General features: G+C 47.7%; 1 protein-coding gene across 1 annotated transcript in view; it reads left to right on the top strand.

Moving 5' to 3' along the window:
* Positions 1-19001, top strand: part of LOC136626792 (alpha-2-macroglobulin-like protein 1) — a 150899-nt gene that overhangs the window by 100754 nt on the left and 31144 nt on the right. The window contains exons 12-15 of the mRNA XM_066601798.1: positions 1048-1105; positions 1194-1336; positions 4227-4376; positions 5809-5997. Coding sequence (XP_066457895.1) covers positions 1048-1105; positions 1194-1336; positions 4227-4376; positions 5809-5997 — 540 coding nt within the window. The remainder of the gene's footprint in view (positions 1-1047; positions 1106-1193; positions 1337-4226; positions 4377-5808; positions 5998-19001) is intronic.

The following is a 19001-nucleotide window of genomic DNA, read 5'->3' as shown; positions in this document are numbered from 1 at the left end:
CAATGGGATTTATTTATGTAACGCCAGTCGCTTCCTGGGAACCACCCATGCTGTCGGTCCACACGGCGTTGTACCTGCCTGTGTCTACTTATAAAAAAACCCCAGTCTGACTGGGGCATGCAGTGTGGGCCGAAGCCTACCTGTATTTAATCTGACGTTAGCTCTACTATCTGGGGCACTGCATTGGGACAAACTACAGGAGCAATACAGTGCTAATGAGACGTGCACAGCTACGCTAGCATTGGAGTCCGCTGTAGGCACGCGATTGCTGAGGGTTTGTGCAGAGGCCTATGTCTTGGGTGCAGTGAAAGTCCACTTCCAGCCTAGGATTGCTGAATCTGTGGGCCGAGGCCTATGCCGTGGGTGCAGTGAAAGTCTGCCATGTTTGGCCGCTCAGATCAATTTTTTGTTCATGTCTTGGGTTTCCTAGGACCCCCTATGCTGTTGGTGCAAACTTAGTTCCTATTGCGATGTTTGACCTGTCTGGCACAAAGGCACTGACTGACTTGGGTAGGGGGCAGAGCGCTGACGGCTTTCCCCTTGCAGTGTGGATTGAGCTATGCGACACCTTGACAGAATGAATACTGTGTGGCACATGGATTCCCCATTGCTATGCCCACGTTTGCAGCTCCTGACGGAGGTGGCACAGGATTGGAGTTCTCATTGCTTCTGTACAGCATTGTGGGCTATCGCCCCGCCCCTTTTAAAGAGGGTCGCTGCCTGGCCCTGCCAACCCTCTGCAGTGTGTGCCTCCGGTTCCTCCTCATGGCAGATGCACTTATAAATAGACATGAGAGGTGGTGTGGCTATGAGGCCAGTGTGTGGCATGAGGGCAGCTGAAGGCTGCGCAGGGACACTTTGGTGTGCGCTGTGGACACTGGCTCGTGCGGGGGGTTTGGGCAGCATGTAACCCAGGAGAAGTGGCAGTGGAGTGTCATGCAGGCAGTGATTGTGCTTTGTTGGAGGATGTGATTGACGTCAGTGTGTCTTTATGATCAGTCTCTATCCTCGTCTTCCTTGGTATCTCAATGCCTCCTTTTCTTTCAGATCCTTGACAGGAACAAATTGACCCTTGGAGGCCAGCAGACAGTGAAGAAGCCGGACTGTACGTCTCACATCTGCATGTGGTTGATGTCTCTCCTGATCCTCGTTCCCTCCTATATCTAACTTGTGCATCTTCTCCCGTTCTTCAGCTCTCTCCGGCTCCTTCCAGTTCAGTCTTCCTATTAAGGATAATTCTGAATCAGCAAAGTTATTGGTTTTCACAAAGTCAAAATCTGGTGGAATTGCTGCCGATATAGCAGAAATCCGAGTGCCGGCTGCTCTGAAACATAAGGTGAGTGTCAGTCCAGGGCTGGAGGGGTGCAGGCCCATAGGGGCGGATACTGGAAGGGTGCAGGCCCATAGGGGCGGATACTGGAAGGGTGCAGGCCCATAGGGGCGGCTACTGGAGGGGTGCAGGCCCATAGGGGCGGCTACTGGAGGGGTGCAGGCCCATAGGGGCGGCTACTGGAGGGGTGCAGGCCCATAGGGGCATTTATTGGAGGGGTGCAGGCCCATAGGGGTGGCTACTGGAGGGGTGCAGGCCCTTAGGGGCATTTATTGGAGGGGTGCAGGCCCATAGGGGTGGCTACTGAACAGGTCACTATGGGGGAGGTATAAAGATGGTGGAGCAGGTATTGGAAATGACCATTTTTAGGATCTTTGGGGGTCCCAGCAATCAGACCTCCATAGATAACAATTTTATGGCAGATATTCTACAGTTAATGAGTGGAGAACACTTTTAGATATCACTCTTTTATGAGCCCCTTAGTGCCGCAGCCTATTTTGGATCGAAGGACGATTTTGGGGGGATTTTCATCTTTTCAAAAGACAAAACTTTTTGATTTTTCCATTGGCCGTATGAGGGATTATTTATTATGTGGCGAGCTGTAGTTTTCATTGATACCATCTTTTGGGTTCATATAAGGTATTGTATAACTTTTATTGAATGTTTTTGTAGGGCAGGGAAAATAAACACCTTAATTTTTTTTTTCTTTAAACACGTTAATCATGCAGCATAAAGTACATTTTAAAGTTTTAATACCAAAATTATATATATATATATTTTTTTTTTTTGGGGGGGGGGGTTCTACTTTTGCACAATAAAAAACTTTTTTTAAATATATATATATATATATAGTGAGAAAACCCCTTTAACGATGAGGCCCTTGGTGGTCTAGAGCGGTGCAGTATTAAAAGTAAAGTCTCTGTTGGTCTAGAGTTATGAAAAATTGAAGGGTTATTCCCCAAATCAACTTTTATCACCTAACCATTGGACAGATGATAAAAGTCGGATTAGGGGACTCACCACTGAGACCCATGCCAATCCTGAGAACAGGGGGTCCCATGTCTCCCCCTCCTCATTGTTGTAAGCTTGATGCACCCCTGCAGTGAGGAGGAAATTGAATCCAAGGGCACTACACATGTGCGACTGCCACTCCATTCAATCTCCCTCTCACTGCGAAGGGTTCAGTGAGTCTGCAGTGCACAGGAGGGGACACAAAGAGCCCCCATTTTCAGGGTCAGTTGGGGCCTCAGTGATGAAACCTCACCAATCAGACTTGTATCAGCTATGTTAGGAATAGGTGATAAAATTTGTTTTTGGTACAGCTCCATTAATGGTAAATTTCATTTTGGCTTAGAGCAATGGGGGATTAAAGGGGTTTCCTGGGACTTGAAAAAAAAGGTTAAATGGCCTTAAAATAAATAAAAATTGAATCCCCCCCCCCCCCCCATCTTGGCATTTCCCTGCCTAGCGCTGCAGCCTCAGTGCTGCCACCTGGAAGAACCAGTGCACGGTCACGTGACGTACACTCTGCATGTGACCCTTCCGTCATTCACAGTCTTAATACCCATAGAAGAATCACTGCTGAAGCTTGTGAACGGTCCCATGCACTATGAACGGCACCTAACTGCCTGTCCCTTTGTACAGGTACTGTGCGGCAGGCACCGGGCAGCAGCGCTGGGTGGGGAGCCACTGGTATATGCAAGAATTATCTTTTTCTTTATTTTGAGGCCATTTAACCTTTTATTTTTTAAGTCCCAGAAAATCCCTTTAATGCTACTTTTGAGAAGTGGAGTGAGAGGTGCAACAGCTGTTCTTTTTGGCACCAATCAATAGTAAATCTGTCTAAATTGATTTGTGCCGAAAAGGTGCAACTTACATCAGAATTGTGGTGCAACATCAGTAATAAATGTGCCCTAAAGTCTGTTAGAAAGTTATAAAACTCAATATTCATGATATATTGTGAGTAGAAGGGTTTCACAAGCAAAGAGATGTTTCCCCCTTCAGAGGACAGACGATAATCATCTGATTGCTGGCCGTCCAATTACTGGGTCCCCCAGCAATCCTGAGACTGGCGCTCCATTAATTGTCCATGGAGAGAGCAGAGTGATCTTCCAGTGTCCTTTAGAAGTGAATGGAGCTGCAGTCACGCATGTCACCAACGCACCATTCACATGGGGCATTTAATGTGTGCTGATCTTGGGATTGCTGATTGTCCCAGCGGCTGGACCTGAAGCCGCTGGGATTACCTACTGTATCCTTTTCAGTTGTAAAGTCACCTTAAAGGGGTTTCTAGGCAGGCCCGCTGCCAGTGTCGGGGTCCACTGGAAGCCACTGCTCCAACCCCTATGTAGTGGCTGGCACTTGTAACTGCAGGCTAGAGTCCCATTAATTTCACTGAGAGCTGCAACTGCAATTACGAGTGGCGTCCACTGCATGGGTCGGAGTAGTTTCTGCTCCGACCCCAGGTGTATCCCGACACAACCGGCACTGCCTGAAAAACACCTTTAACCCTTTGCAATCCAATTTTGGATTCAGGGTTTTCTAGAGGGCTTTCTCTTTCTGCCATTATACCCAGTACTGCAGTATGGAACATGCTGGAGAGGCCCTCGACAAAAGAGCAGCCAGTAATATACAGTAAGAATACCCTGCCGGGCATCTTTCAACATCGGAGCTGTACAGCCTTCAATCAGAATGTCTTTAGACGTCCAACAGTGGATTGGAAAGGGTTAATCTTTCCATGAAACTGGGCAAGCTTTTTTAACCCTTTCATGACTGCAAGATTGGAGTTTTCCACTGCACGTTTGGCCCTGTCTTCTTCTGGATAAACGCGGATGTGGCTCTTGGGATGATGAAGAGGGTCTGTACTGTAATGTGTCCGTTGTCTCGTCTTTTCCAGGTCAGTCTTAAGTTCGCGGAGTCAGAATCTCTTCCTGGCTCAGAGAATAAGCTGCATCTTCAAGCTAATGGCGGCTCCACGTGTGCGCTGCGTGCGGTGGACAAGAGCGTCGTGATGATGAAACCTGAGGCTGAACTGACCGAGAGCAAGGTACCGGCGAATGTCACATTGTGCCAGAAGTCTTACAGGGCCCGGAGCGTCTGCGCAGTCACTGGCTGCCGCTCACCGCCAGTCTAATCTGCTCTGTCAGAGGTTTCTTTTCTGAAGGGTCCATTTACATTAGTGAGTGCGAGATCAGCGAGAAACTCTGAGTGATATCGCGCTCATGAACCGGCGATTTCCCAGTGATTGCAGTGCGTTTTACAAGAAAAATGTGAAACATTGCTGCAACCTGTGATTTTCAATGGTTAAAAAAGCAACCTCACCCCGTACCCCCTCACATTATATACTACTGCGATGCGATTTTTGCAGGTCCATTGAAAAGGAGGAAAATCGCACGTGTAAATAGACCCATGGAAAATAAGGAGTTCAACTTCTGTGCGGCTCTTCTATGTTTGGAAATGCACAAAACTCATACTAGGAAAATCACCCGTGTGAACGGATCTTTAGGGCTTATTTACGCGGGCATTTTCCCGTAGACACACAGAAATAGAACCCATTGTTTTCAGTGGCTCTATGTACATGTGCCATGTGCTTCTCCTCTGTGAGATCACAGATAGCTTGTCTATTATTCGCATATAAATATGCACGTTTCATGCGAGTGCGATAGGATTTTTTTCATTGACACACACAAAAAAAACCACACGTTTGATGCAATTTTCTTTCAAATCGCATTACACGGGCAAAGGGAAATTCCATTTTATAAGCGCAGTATTGGTCCCAATTTCTCGGACTGATATCGTGCTCGCAAAATACAACCTTCCAAAAATGGAAAATGTAGTAAAAGTGTCTCATCGCCGGGATACACCTTTAAAGGGATTATGCCAAAACTGAGTTTACCACCTATCCATAGGATAGTCTAGTCGGGGGAGTCTCACTGCAGAGACCCCCACTGACCCTGGGAATATGGGTCTCATGCTCCCTTATCCTCCTCACTGTAGGCTCGCTGCACCCGCAGTGAAGTGGTAATTGAATGGAGTGGTGGTCGCACATGCTTGGTGCTGGTTTCAATGGGCTGAGGGAAATAGCTGGGTACAATCGCTCACCTATCTCCGGCAGCCCCATTGAAGACGAATGAAGTGACACATGTGCGACCGCCGCTCCATTCACTCTTCTCCACACTGTGTGTGTCTGAGAGTAAGTGTGGTGAGGGAAAGATGGTACCCTCTTCTTGGGACTGGTGGAGGCTTTAACCATGAGACACCCATCATTCAGGCTTGATTTTCCTAAAACTGATTTTGGGGATACCCCTTAGTGTTTGATCTGTTGCTGCTAAGCGAAATTTGCAAATAACAATGTGTCAATAAGTGATGAAAATCAACGTACCAAAGGCCAAAACCATCAGTGGCAATAAAGGGTTAACAATTACTGATAAGCTTAAAAATAATTATAATGACGTCTTTTGCGGCTCTCGTGTTTACAGATCCAGAATTTGGTGCCGATACAGCGCTCCCATATATACTCAAAAAGAGCCGACTATCTTGATTGCCGAGATAAGAAACCGGGGCCGGACATTTGGAGAGATCATCCGGATGCCCCAGACGGTTGGGTTACGCGGGCAAGATGGTATTCATATGCAGAGAAAAAGAAGGACATCAAGAACATCTTAGAGGTCAGTGTCACCCAACGGTCATTGTGGATGTGTGGGCATATGCGTGACACAGTCAGGGCCGTATTTAGAGCAGACGCTGACCGGGTAACTCAGTCTAAATACACCCCTATGAAAGGCTCACCTACACTGACCAAAATCTAGTTTTTCCCCATCATTCTGCACTCAAACCTCATAATGACAAAAAGGCAAGAGAATGCTAGAAATATTTGTACATGCAGCTGGAGTTTAGCAACAAGCCCCTAATGGACCCACAAACTGTGAGAAACAAGATCCTCTGGTCAGATGACCCCAATATGGCGTTCTGTCTGGAAGAAACCAGGCGCCGCTCATCACCTGCCCAATACCATCCCTACAGTGAAGCCTGGTGGTGGAGCATCATGCTGGGGGAGGGGAGACCAGTCAGGGTGGATGGAAACCAGGCGCCGCTAATCACCGGCCCAATACCATCCCTGCAGTGAAGTATGGTGGTGGCAGCATCATGCTGGGGGAGAGGGCACCAGTCAGGGTGGATGGAAACCAGGCTCTGCTCATCACCTGGCCAATGCCATCCCTACAGTGAAGCCTGGTGGTGGAGCATCATGCTGGGGGAGGGGAGATCAGTCAGGGTGGATGGAAAGCTGAATGTAGGAAAGTACAGAGATAATGAAAACCTGATCCAGAGAATAAGAGACCTCAGATGGGCAGAAGGGTCCCCTTCCAACAAGACAATGACCCTAAGACCACAGCCAGGACAACACAGGAGGGGCTTGGGGACAAATCTGTGAATATCCTTGAATGGCCCAGCCAGAGCCCCGGACTTGAAACCAACAGAATGACACAGATTCTCCTGTATGTATGTGAATATATAATTTCAAAAACAAATCCCTCCCCTAGAAGTTGTCAAAATGAAATTAAACTTTCACCAACACTTTCCTCCACCGATAACACCTGCAGCGGGTGAAATGGGTGTTTATGCTTTTTACTATGAATGATAATCGTGACGCCAGTGCTGTGCAGCACAATGATGTAATCAATAGCAATAATGCAGAAGCAGAGATTAATGTTGAGTCAGTAGGGATCACTTTTACTAACACTTACAGATATCCACTGATTTACAACTTTCATAAAGTCACATTTGCATGGAGACTAGTAAACAGAAGTATATTTGTATATAAGCAGAAATAGGGGGAGACGGCAGACTGTGGGAGATGTAGTGTGAATCCACTGGCTGAACTAAATGTGAGCCCAATTGGATTTTTCAAATAGGTGTGAGCAATGTTTAAATGCAGAAATGGCCTTAGCATGCGGGGCGACCTGTGAGGGGCTCCCCAGCCCTGTTATTGGAGTACAGTGACTAACCCCACTTTATTCAGCCTCAGGTGCTAAGTAACACTTTCAGTCATGGTTCCAGAGTCAGATTTGGTTGCTACAGGTCCTGAGGCTTGGCTGAGGACTCCAGAAACCTTCCCATCCACTTTACACACTTCTCTTCCACTTTTCCTACTCCGTTCTGGTATTCTGGCATTTCCCTCAGGAACGATCCAATAACAGGATTGCTTACGGGCTCTTCTGTCGACACTCACACTGTGGCAGTAGCTGGCGTCTCCGCCACCACTCGCTTGTAACTTAGGCTGCTCACAGGATTCACTTTAAGTCTCTCTTCTTGGTTGCTCTGTATGCTGTCTCATCAGCAGCTAAGTCAGACTTCTCACACGTCCTACCCATGAGTGTCTCTCAGTAGGACCATCCATCGCTTAGGCAATCAATCCTCCAATCCCAGGCTCTGTATTGTTCACACCCCACTGTCTTCTGACCTATCCTGTTACTTCTCTGAGTTGGCAGACTAGCCAAAAAAAAAATAAAAAATAAAATCACTGACTGCAACCAATAGCAAGGATCTATCATACCCTGTTGCTAGGCAGACTTCTTGCTTCATCAGGGAGAATGTTTTAACTAGAGATGAGTGAGCATGCTCTTCCGAGCTTGCTACTTGTTTGAGTATTAGGGTACTTGAGATGCTCGTTACTTGAGTCGAACCTTACGTGGTACTCGAGTCAATTGCATTTCCCTTCCCCGCATATTTAGCGCCATTTTCTAGCCAATAGACATGCGGGGAAGGCATTACGACTTCCTGCTGTGATGTGCCAGCCCTCTGCCCGCCAACAGCAGTGAGTGGCTGGGCCAATCAGGTGACCGCTGAGTACTTAAACTGGTCCTGCCCGCTGCTCGCCTCAGACGCACGCTGGCAGAGGTTAGGGAAAGTGCTGCTGCTGATATAGGGACAGTGTTATAGTAGGATCTAGTCTTCAAGAACCCCAACGGTCCTTCTTAGGGCTATATCTGACCGTGTGCATTATACTTGTGGCTGGCTGGGAGCAGTAGTGCACCATTTTTTTTTTTTTTTTGAAGCATCTAGGCCTTTGCAGGCCATTACAGCTATACTGTTCTGTGTGTGCAGTGCCGTAGGCAGAGTCCTTCTTAGGGTGACTCCTCATCCTGTGCATTGTAGTTGTGGCTGGCTGGAAATAGTAGTGCACCAGTTTTTTTTTTAAAGCATCTATCCCTCTGCAGAGCATTACAGCTATAGCATTCTCAGTCTGCAGTGCATTAGGCAGAGTTGAGAGAAAGAGCTGCTTATATAAGGAAAGTGTTAGAGTAGGATCCTGTCATCAAGAACCCCAACGGTCCTTCTTAGGGCTACTCTTTATCATGTGCATTACAGTTGTGGCTGGCTGGGAGCAGTAGTGCACCCTTTTTTTAACGCATGTAGGCCTGTGCACAGCCTTTCAGTTATACCATTCTCTGTCTGCAGTGCATTAGACCGAGGTCTCACCGTGAAACAGTACTCTAATATTTTCTAGGCTACTGCAAACCATTTCAGTTATACCGTTCTCAGTCTGTAGTGCGTTACGCAGAGTTTAGGGACAGAGCTGCTGAGATAGGGAAAGTTTTACCGCTGGGATCCTCTCTACAAGAATCCCCATGGTTTTAGGGCTACTCCTCACCGTGTGTATTATAGTTGTGTCTGGCTGGGAGCAGTAGTGCATACATTTTTTTTACGCATCTAGGCCTGTGCACAGCCTTTTTTTGTTATAGTGTTCTCAGTCTGCAGTGCATTAGACAGAGGTCTCACCGCAAAGCAGTACTTTAATATTTCCTAGGCCACTGCAAAGTATTTCAGCTCTGCCGCTGTGCAGAGCGTCTCACAATACCCTTTCCTTGGGGGGGTTGAGATAGCCGCAGTTACCAGCACTATCCACTGGCTTTACAAGTCTCTGCGAGCAGTAAATTACCCCTAGCATAGGCGTACTGGTAGGGGGTGCCGGGTTCGCAACAGAGACCCGGCCCCTGCGCTTGAGGGGGGCCCAGAGGCCGCCCTGCAGCATATAGAATTCACTTTCACTTTGCACTGTCAGTGGCCGCTTGCTAAGTTAGTGCGGTCCGGCCGACAGCACAAGCCAGGAGGAGAGTAGGAGAAGGGAGGAGTGGGACTTGGAGAGAGGACAGGGGAAGAGGAGGGGGTGGAGGAAGGAGCAGAGAGGACTTACCGGCAAATGGGCACAGCACAGCAAGGCATCGAGTGGAGCAGGGATGAGGTCATCTCCCCGCTGCTTCCTTCCTGCTGACACTGCATACACCTGCTCTCCTGAGCAGAGAAGTAGTCTGGGCACCAGGGTATGTATCTGTCTGTATGTCTTTCTATGTAAATGTCTATCTATCTTGCCTAGTCTCATATCTATCTATCTATCTATCTATCTATCTATCTATCTATCATCTATCATCTATCTATCAATCTATCTATCATCTATCATCTATCTATCTATCATCTCTCTATCTATCTCATATCTCTCTATCTATCTCATATCTCTCTATCTATCTCATATCTCTCTCTCTATCTCATATCTCTCTATCTAATATCTCTCTATCTATCTAATATCTCTCTCTCTATCTATCTATCTCATATATCTCTATCTATCTCATATATCTCTATCTATCCATCTCCTATCTATCTATCCATCTCCTATCTATCTCTCTAACTATCTATGTATCCATCTCTCTCCTATCTCTCACTCCTAGGCCGCATCCCCACTTGCACGGATGAATTTCACTGCTGAATCCCACAGTGGTATCCATGCAGGCCTGCGGACATGGAGAGAGAAAATACATTATACTCGCCTCTCCGGACGCTGCGGGGCTCCCCTCTGTGATGGCCGGATTTTCTTTCTTCCGGTCGGCGGATGTGCTCAACACACCGGCAGCGTGCCGCGTGCACGCGCACCAATATTTTCAAAAATGTCCTGTTCTCCCGTGTATCCGCGGCACAGTACAAAAACAGCTGCGGCTGTGCCGCGAATACAAACGGCTTCCAAAGGCTTCAACGGAAGCCACGGAAGCCAGGAAAGTGGAGCATGCTGCGATTTCTTCCTGTGCGTGTGACCTGCAAACCGGGAAGGAATCCAATCTGCATGCTTTTATCTGCCCTACCGATGCCAATGCATCCCTATGGGCAGTAAGATGCACGGATCTCCCGTGCAGGGGCCACGTGCGGATTTTATAAATAAAATCTGCACGTGGACATTGGCCCGCAGGCATAGATACGAAGCGAGGGGGAAATAGGACCTGGGGGGGGCGAGCTGAACCTTTGCACCCAGGCCCCTAAGCCTTTAGGTACGCCCCTGACCCCTAGGTATCATCGCAAGACAGCGGGTTAATTTTTTTAAGTCACAGCATAGAGCCTCCGCTATCTACAAGTCTCTCTGTGCGGTGATTTAAGCCACAGTTGTCAGCGCTGTACAGTGGGGTAATTTATTTTGGCCCCTGCTCTATTCGTAATCCGCCATGATGAGCAGTAGGGGTAAGGGTCGAGGACGTGGACGCGGGTGTCCAAGTGAGGGTGTGGGCACAGGCTGAGTTCCTGGTCGTGGTGAATCACAGCCGGCTGCTGCGGGATTAGGAGAGAGGCAAGTTTCTGGGCACCCCAGCTTCATATCCCAATTTATGGGTCCGCCTGGTAGACCTTCATTACAAACAGAGCAGTGTGAGCAGGTCCTGTCGTGGATGGCAGAAAATGCGTCCAGCAATGTATCGACCACCCAGTCTTCTACGCAGTCCACCACTCCCGGATTAGGGAATGCAACTCTGAATCCTCTGGCTGCTGCTCCTTCCTCCCAGCCTCCTCACTCCATGAAAATGACATATTCTGAGCAGGCAGACTCCCAGGAACTGTTCTCGGGTCCCTGCCCTGAGTGTGAAAAAATCGGTTCCTCTCTTACCTGAGGAGTTTGTCGTGACTGATGCCCATGACCGTCGTTTGTTGTGACCTTTGGAAAGTTGTCGGAGTCCGGGTGATGAGGCTGGGGACTTACGGCAACTGTCTCAAGAGCTTTTTGTGGATGAGGATGATGAGACACAGTTGTCTGTTAATGAGGTAGTAGTAAGAGCATTAAGTCCGAGGGAGGAGCGCACAGAGGATTCGGAGGAAGAGCTGCTTGATGATGAGGTGAATGACCCCACCTGGTTTCCTAAGCCCACTGAGGACAGGGCTTCAGAGGACGAGGCAAGTGCAGCAGCAGGACAGGTTGGAAAAGGCAGTGGAGTGGCCAGGGGTAGAGGCAGGGCCAGAGCAAAGAATTCCCCAACTGTTTCTCAAAGCACCCCCTCATGGCAAGCCTCCATGCAGAGAGGGCTAGGTGTTCAAAGATGTGGATGTTTTTTAATGAGAGCGCGGACGACCAATGAACTGTGGTGTGCAACTTGTGTCGCACCAAGATCAGCCGGGGAGCCACCACTACCAGCCTGACCACTACCAGCATGCGCAGGCATATGATAGCCAAGCACCCCACAAGGTGGGACGAAGGACATTTACCACCTCTGGGTCACACCACTGCCTCTTCCCCTGTGCCACAACCTGCCACACAGATCCAATCCCCCTCCCACGATGCAGGCACGAACACCTTTCGGCCTGCAAACACACCCTCAGCTCCACTGTCCTCCACAAGCTTTAAACGTGCACATTGTCAAATTAATCAGCCTGAAGATGCTGCCGTACAGGCTTGTGGAAACGGAGGCTTTCAAAAACATTCTTGCTACAGAAATGTTACTGTGGTCTGCCTATACTCTTGCTACAGAAATGTTACTGGGGTCCGACCTACACTCTTTCTACAGAAATATTACAGGGGTCCACATATACTCTTGCTACAGAAATGTTACTGGGGTCCGCCAATACACTTGCTACTGAAAGGTTTTAGGGGTTCGCCTATACTCTTGCAACAGAAAAGTTTCAGTGGTCCACCTATACTGTGGGTGCACAAAGGTTTCCCATAGCGGTGTTCAGCTGCCTGACTCATACACAGAATAAAGTGTGTGGTTACAATCCAGGCGGCATTGCGTCAGCCGCATGCGCAGAAGGCCCGGCGGCGCGGGAGACTTAAAATCTCCTGGCTCCCGGCTCCTGTAGGTAGCCGGGAGGCAGGAGATGTCAGCGGGGACCGCGGTGAGCGGTCCCCGGTACCGCGATCGTCATTATCCATTGGATAATGACGATCGCGGAAAAGTGAAAAAAAGTGTACAAAAAGAAAAGTTTCACCTCCCCTCATGGATCGGATCCATGAGGGGAGGTGAAAATACTCACCTCAGGTCCACCGATGTCCTCCGGCCGGTGTCGGGACCCCCCGCTGGCTTCTGCGATGTGCCGATGTGGCGCGCATGCGCAGAAGCCGGCGAGCCCGGCAAATTCAAAATCTCCCTGCACCCGGCTGTCACAGTTAGCCAAGTGCAGGGAGATATGACTGGGGACCGCTGTATGCGGTTTCCAGTCATATGATCACCGTTATCCATCCAAAGTAAAAAAAAAAAAAAGTTAAAAGTTAAAAAAAAGTTTAAAAAGTTAAAGTTTCATCTCCCCTTACGGATCGTATCCGTAAGGGGGGATGAAATTACGTATCCAAGGTCCCGGATTTGTTCCCTGATGGGATGTTGATCCGCGGACCTTACCCCAGCTTCGGCGCATGCGCCCGTCAGCATGATGGCGGACGCATGCGCAAAAGTGAAATATTGCCCAAGAAATGTAAAATCTCCCTGCTGCTGGCTACCAAAGGTAGCCAAGAGCCTGGAGATGTCACGGAGAGGCGCGGTATGCGGTTACTGGTCACGTGATCGCCGTCATCCAATGGATAAAGGCAATCACGTAAAAGTTCTTTAAAAAGTGGCAGCTTTATCTCCCCTCACCGATGCGATCAGTGGGGGGAGATGAAACATCTTCTCGGAGGCTTCCGCATTTGAATCCAGATGCGATTATTCTCCATGGACCCTTCCGGCTGCTGCGCATGCGCTCGCCGGCAAAATGCCAGACACATTTGCAGGAGCCGGGGAGCCCAGGAAATTTTAAATCTCCTTGCTCCCAGCGACCAACGGTCGCTGAGTGCTTGGAGCAGTGACCGGAGACCTCGTTGAGCGGTTCCCGGTCACGTGATAAAGTAGCGATATAACATTAGGCCGGTCACACATGACTGGAGAGGAATTATGGGTTCTGCATGCGCTTGATCAGCGGTAATCCACGGATCAATCACATGCATTGGATCACACAATTCCCCCCCCCCAATTAGCGGGTCGGAATTACGTAATCCACTCGCAGAAACAGAACACAGCATGCTATATTTTACCGCGGATATCCGCGACCTAGAGCCCATTGTGCTCTATGACGGCGGATATACTCGCAGCCCATGTGCAAATACATTGTGTATGAGCTGCGGGTACCCAGGTCATCACTAAGCGACGGCGCGGGAAATGCAAACCAAAAAAAAAGTACTGCGCATGACCGCCTGTGTGAATAGACAGTTATGTGCAGTACATTACGCGGCCGTATGCAGGGTCACAGCCGGGCTCACGGCTGGAATCCGCAGCGGGCCTCCGCAAGCAGATTCCGCATACAGCCGTGTGAGCCCGGCGTTATTCAGATCACTACCTGTAATCCGTAATTTATAAGAAGCCCCAGGAACGCTCGCCTTCATGCAGTTCCAGGAGCAGCTTGTTGAGCGCCTTCTCTGTGAGACCGCCGCACCGCAGCAAGATTACAAAGCCTCACAGAGGGCCACTTTTTACACCCCATACCTGCCGCTGAGGTCACGAAATACCCCCAAAAATACATGAGAGGAGGGGGGATACCCGGTTTTCTTGCCCCTTGTGCCCAACCCAACCAGCCTCCGTAATTACCCCTGTCTTCGGACATAAAACGCAGTTTATATTATTACCTTTATCTAATATTTAGGGAATGCCAAAAAAATGGGGATGGTGGGGGTGGGGTGGGGGGGATTATTTTTAGGAAGTCAATTTTTTTCCGTATAAGTGGGCAATGGGGCCTGGAATTTATTCAGTTCTGCCCTGAAATCCAGCGGGCATTCCCTCCATTATGGGCCTAGCCATGTGTCCTGTAAGTAGATTAGGGCCACAAGGGGTATGTTTCTGAACACGGGACAAACGGGGGTATCCATTTTGGGGTAAACGTCTTCATTCCTATGTAAACTGTACAAAAAAACAGTTTTTAAATTGACAAAATTGCCAAAAAAATGAAAATCGTAATTTTTTCCTTTTGCTTTGCTTAGATTCATTCAAATACTGTGGGGTCAAAATACGCAGTACACCCCTAGATGAATTTCTTAAGGGGTCTAGTTTTCAAAATGGGGTCATTTGTGGGGGTTCTCTATCGTTTTGGCCGCTCAATGGCTCTACAAGTGGGCATTGGGGACTGGAATTTATTCCGTTGTACCCTGAAATCCAACGGGTGCTCCTTCCATTATAGGCCTAGCTATGTTTCCTTTAAGTAGATTAGGGCCACAATGGGTATGTTTCTGAACACGGGACAAACGGGGGTATCCATTTTGGGGTGAACGTCTTCATTCCTATGTACACTGTACAAAAAAAACCAGTTTTTAAATTGTCACAATTGCCAAAAAAATGAAAAATTTTCATTCAAAAAAGTCATCGTACCCCTAGATAAATTCGTTAAGGGGTCTACTTTTCAAAATGGGGTCACTTGTGGGCGTTCTCCATCGTTTTGGTCACTCAGTGGCTCTGCAAGTGTGCAAAAGGGCCTAAATCTCCTTCAAGCAAAATTTCTGTTCCGAAAGCCACCGGTTGCTCCTTTCATTTTGGGCCCCATTGTGCATCCAGACGTAAGATTAGGGCCACAATGGCTATGTTTCTGCGCACGGGACAAACAGGGGTATCCATTCTGGGGTGCAAATCTTAATTTTCATGTGTACTATAGAAGAAAAGTCCTGTCTTTAAAATGACATATTAGCAAAAATATGAAATTTTAGTTTTTCTCTTCTAAATTGCATTGACTCCTAAAAAAAACTGTGGGGTTAAAATATTCATGACACCCCTCAGTGAATACCTTAAAGGGTGTAGTTTTTAAAATAGAGTCACTTGTGGGGGTATCTATCATTTTGACTCATATGAGCCTTTCCAATCTTGGTTTGGTGTAGGAAAACAAAGTGTTCCTCAAAATGCTGAAAAGTAATGTTAAATTTGTACGACTCCTAAATGGTTAAAAAAAAATGAAAGTTTTTCCAATGTGCTCCAAAAATAAAGTAAACGGATGGATATATATCTTAACAAAAATTTCTATATTATGTTTGCATATATTTGAGATATTGCAGTTGGAAATGTGAAAAAATGACGATTTTTTCAAAATTTTCCCAATTTTGGCGCTTTTAATAAATAAACACGAATTCTATCGGTCTTTTTTTCCTGCCTAGATGAAGTACAACATGTGGTGAAAAAACAATGTCAGAATCGCTTGGATATGCAAAACCTTTCTGGTGTTTTTCCATGCTAAAGTGACATGTGTCAGATTTGCAAAATTTGGCCTGGTCATTAAGGAGCAAACAGGCTTGGTCACTAAGGGGTTAATGATACTTCACAGATGTACTAGCATCTGAGTCTGCTTTATGCCCACGATTACTGAGGGTGTGGGCAGATGCTGAAGTCCGGGGGGGGGGGGGGGATGCAACTGCGCCAGGTTTGGCCTGTGGAACTTCTTTGTGGTTCATCCAGTCTTTGGAGCGGTGAAAGCAACCGTAACTGATTTAATGAGACATTCACAGCTGTACTAGCATCCAAGTACGCTTTATGTCCACGATTACTGAGGGTGTGAGCCGAGGCCGAGGTCCTGGGAGGGGTGAAACTCTGCCATGTTTGGGCGCTCTGATTTCTTTATGTGTAATACCGTCTTTGAGTTTCATAGGCTCGCCTATGCTGTGGGTGCACAAAGACTTCCCATTGCGTTGGTTTACCTGTCTGGCACAAATACACTGACTGACTTGGGTAGGGGGCAGAGTGCAGATGGCTTTCCCCTTGCAGCGTCGACTGAGCTATCCGACACCAACACAGAATAGTGTGAGGGGACCCAGATTGCCCATTGCTATGTAACTCGCGGCACCTTGGGTACCACAGTGTGTTTGCTGAGACCAAAGTGCTAGGATGCAGACGGCTTTCGCATTGTGGCGTTTTACCTATCTGGCAGAAATACACAGCATGACTATGGCAGAAGTGTGGGCCGAGGTCCTTGGCGGGGTGAAACTCTGCCATGTGTGGGCACTCTGATTTTTTTCATGTGTAATACTGTCTTTGAGTTTCATGGGCTCACCTATGCTGTGGGTGCACAAAGATTTCCCATTGCGGTGTTTTACCTATCTGGCACAAATACACTGACTAACTTGGGTAGGGCGCAGAAGGCTTTCCCATTGTGGTGTTTAGCTATCTGACACCTACACAGAATGAATTGTGTGAGGACACATGGATTTCCCATTGCTATGTAACTTGCGGCACCTTGGGTCACACAAGGTAGAGGCTGGGACCGAGCCTGACCCTGGGCCTGCTCACATTCTTCCCACACAGAGTATTGCGGGTCCTATCTTGGTCAGGGTTTTTCGGGCTTATAATGCCACCTCCTCCTCCTGCTTGAGGTCTGGGGATCAGTGTGACCACAGTTATCCGAGATACTGGATTGGAGCATTCACAGGAAGCGTTAGTGACTTCATAAGACTTTCACAGGGTCCCTGTATACCTGTCGTGGCTACTTTTGCAACACCTCCTGTTTCAAACCAATCTTTGGTGTTAGTATGTGCTGTTGCATTGTGGAGATGTGTAGAAGTGCTGGCACCGGAGTCCCCTTTATGCTCACGTTTGCTGCTCCTGACAATTTTGTGACGGAGGTGGCATGGGATTGGAATGATGATCATGTGTTAATTCTCATCAGCATTGTGGGCTATCACCCACACTTTCAAAGAGGGTCACTGCCTAGCCTTGTCAACCCTCTGCAGTGTGTGTCTCCGGCTCCTCCTCATTGCAGACGCACTTATAAATCGACATGAGGGTGGTGTGGCTATGAAGCAAGCATGTGGCATGAGGCCAGCTGAACGCTGTGCAGGGAAAATTCTGTGTGCGCTGTGGACACAGGGTCATGCAGGGGGTTGGATAGCAATGCCAGCATGTAAACTGGGAGAAGAGGCAGCGATGTCACCCGCAGGCGGTGATTGTCCTTGGTTGAAGCTAGTGTGGTGCTTAGCTAAGTTGTGTCAGCGCCTGTGCCTTGCTGCTTATGGTCTGTCCCAAGTAAATAGTTAGGGGGGTGACCGCCAGGCTCTTGCCCCCATTTTGGCTTAATAGTGGGACCTGAGAGCCTCAGATGCAGCCATGCATGCTACCCCTGCCATTCCCTATCTTTTTGTGGTGTTTCCATGACTTTCTGATGTGTTCAGGTGTTTCACAACTCATCCCCCATGCGGAGCATCGGTCCAATACAAAAATGCTCGAGTCGCCCATAGACTTCAATGGGGTTTGTTACTCGAAATAAGCTCTCTAGCATTACGAAAAGTTCGACTCCAGTGCCGAGCACTCGAGCATTTTGGTGCTCGCTCATCTCTTGTTTTAACCTATTCCTGAACCTGGAGGTCTATTTTCTCATTAGAGATTTGTAGTACCCTTCTGAGTCACTACATTCCCCCTGCTTTAACAACAGCCACCCTGAACGTGACACTTCTGGAGCAGAGGTATGATCTGGATGCTGACACTTTGCACTTCAGTTGTAGTCTTCTCAGTCTAAAGTACAAGTTGAGCTAGGGCGGCACTTTATATCTCAACTAGCTATGGGGCCCTTTTCACGAATTATCTCTCCACAGTCTGAAATAATTCATATTAGGAATTACCATATAAATATCTGGTAAGGTGTAGATCATTCCTGTGGTAGGGAGAAAATAGAGGTTAGTGCACAAAAAAACTCACATATATGGCAGTGGCATGGCAATGGAAGCAAGCAGGCCTTGCAGTTAAAGTTTACACCAAGCCATGTGATAGGTTTGATCCGCGAGGAGTTCCTGATCCCTATATTAAATACTGTAGGTTCAGGTAGACAGCCTAAAATACCTTATTAAATTTTATCCCAAGGTACAATGTGGGGTACACAGGCCATTAATACCATATTTCTGCACCAGCTATTTTATCATCACCATCCAGACGATGGAATAACAATATCTACAACTAATCCGAACAAGAACAGAGCTCCAAGTAGTCACTTGGGGTGTGGATCTTTAGTTACAAACTTGAAAACTGATCACCTAGTGGTCTCTCGGGGTGCTGTCTTGTTACATAACAGATAACTTTTATTCCATTCCTCATTCAGAAAGGAATGTATTTAGTTCTGGAAGCATACAGGAAGACATCCTTGGGTACTTCTTTGTGAACATCTTAGTGTAAATTCACTTTCATCATCTGACGAATCAAGCTAGGTTTTTAGTGTTATCAGCATGGGTTGTTCGGCAGTTGACATTGAGGCGTATTCTTCATCAGACTTGTCAAAGAGCTTAGATACCGCATCATGTGGTTGGTGATGTGAACGTTTGGCGTATCTTGCCACCAACTCTCAATGTCCTGTTTCATGCTGATCCAATAAAAGCGTCGCCTCACTGTAGCTTCGGTCTTTTGTATCCCAAAATGTCCTGATCGATCATGATACCTTGATAGCA

The sequence above is a fragment of the Eleutherodactylus coqui genome, chromosome 4 (assembly GCF_035609145.1).
Source record: "Eleutherodactylus coqui strain aEleCoq1 chromosome 4, aEleCoq1.hap1, whole genome shotgun sequence".
In the NCBI taxonomy this organism is placed as follows: Eukaryota; Metazoa; Chordata; class Amphibia; order Anura; family Eleutherodactylidae; genus Eleutherodactylus; species Eleutherodactylus coqui.
The sequence above is the reverse complement of the archived record's forward strand: the minus strand, read 5'-3'. Positions and strand labels throughout refer to the sequence as shown.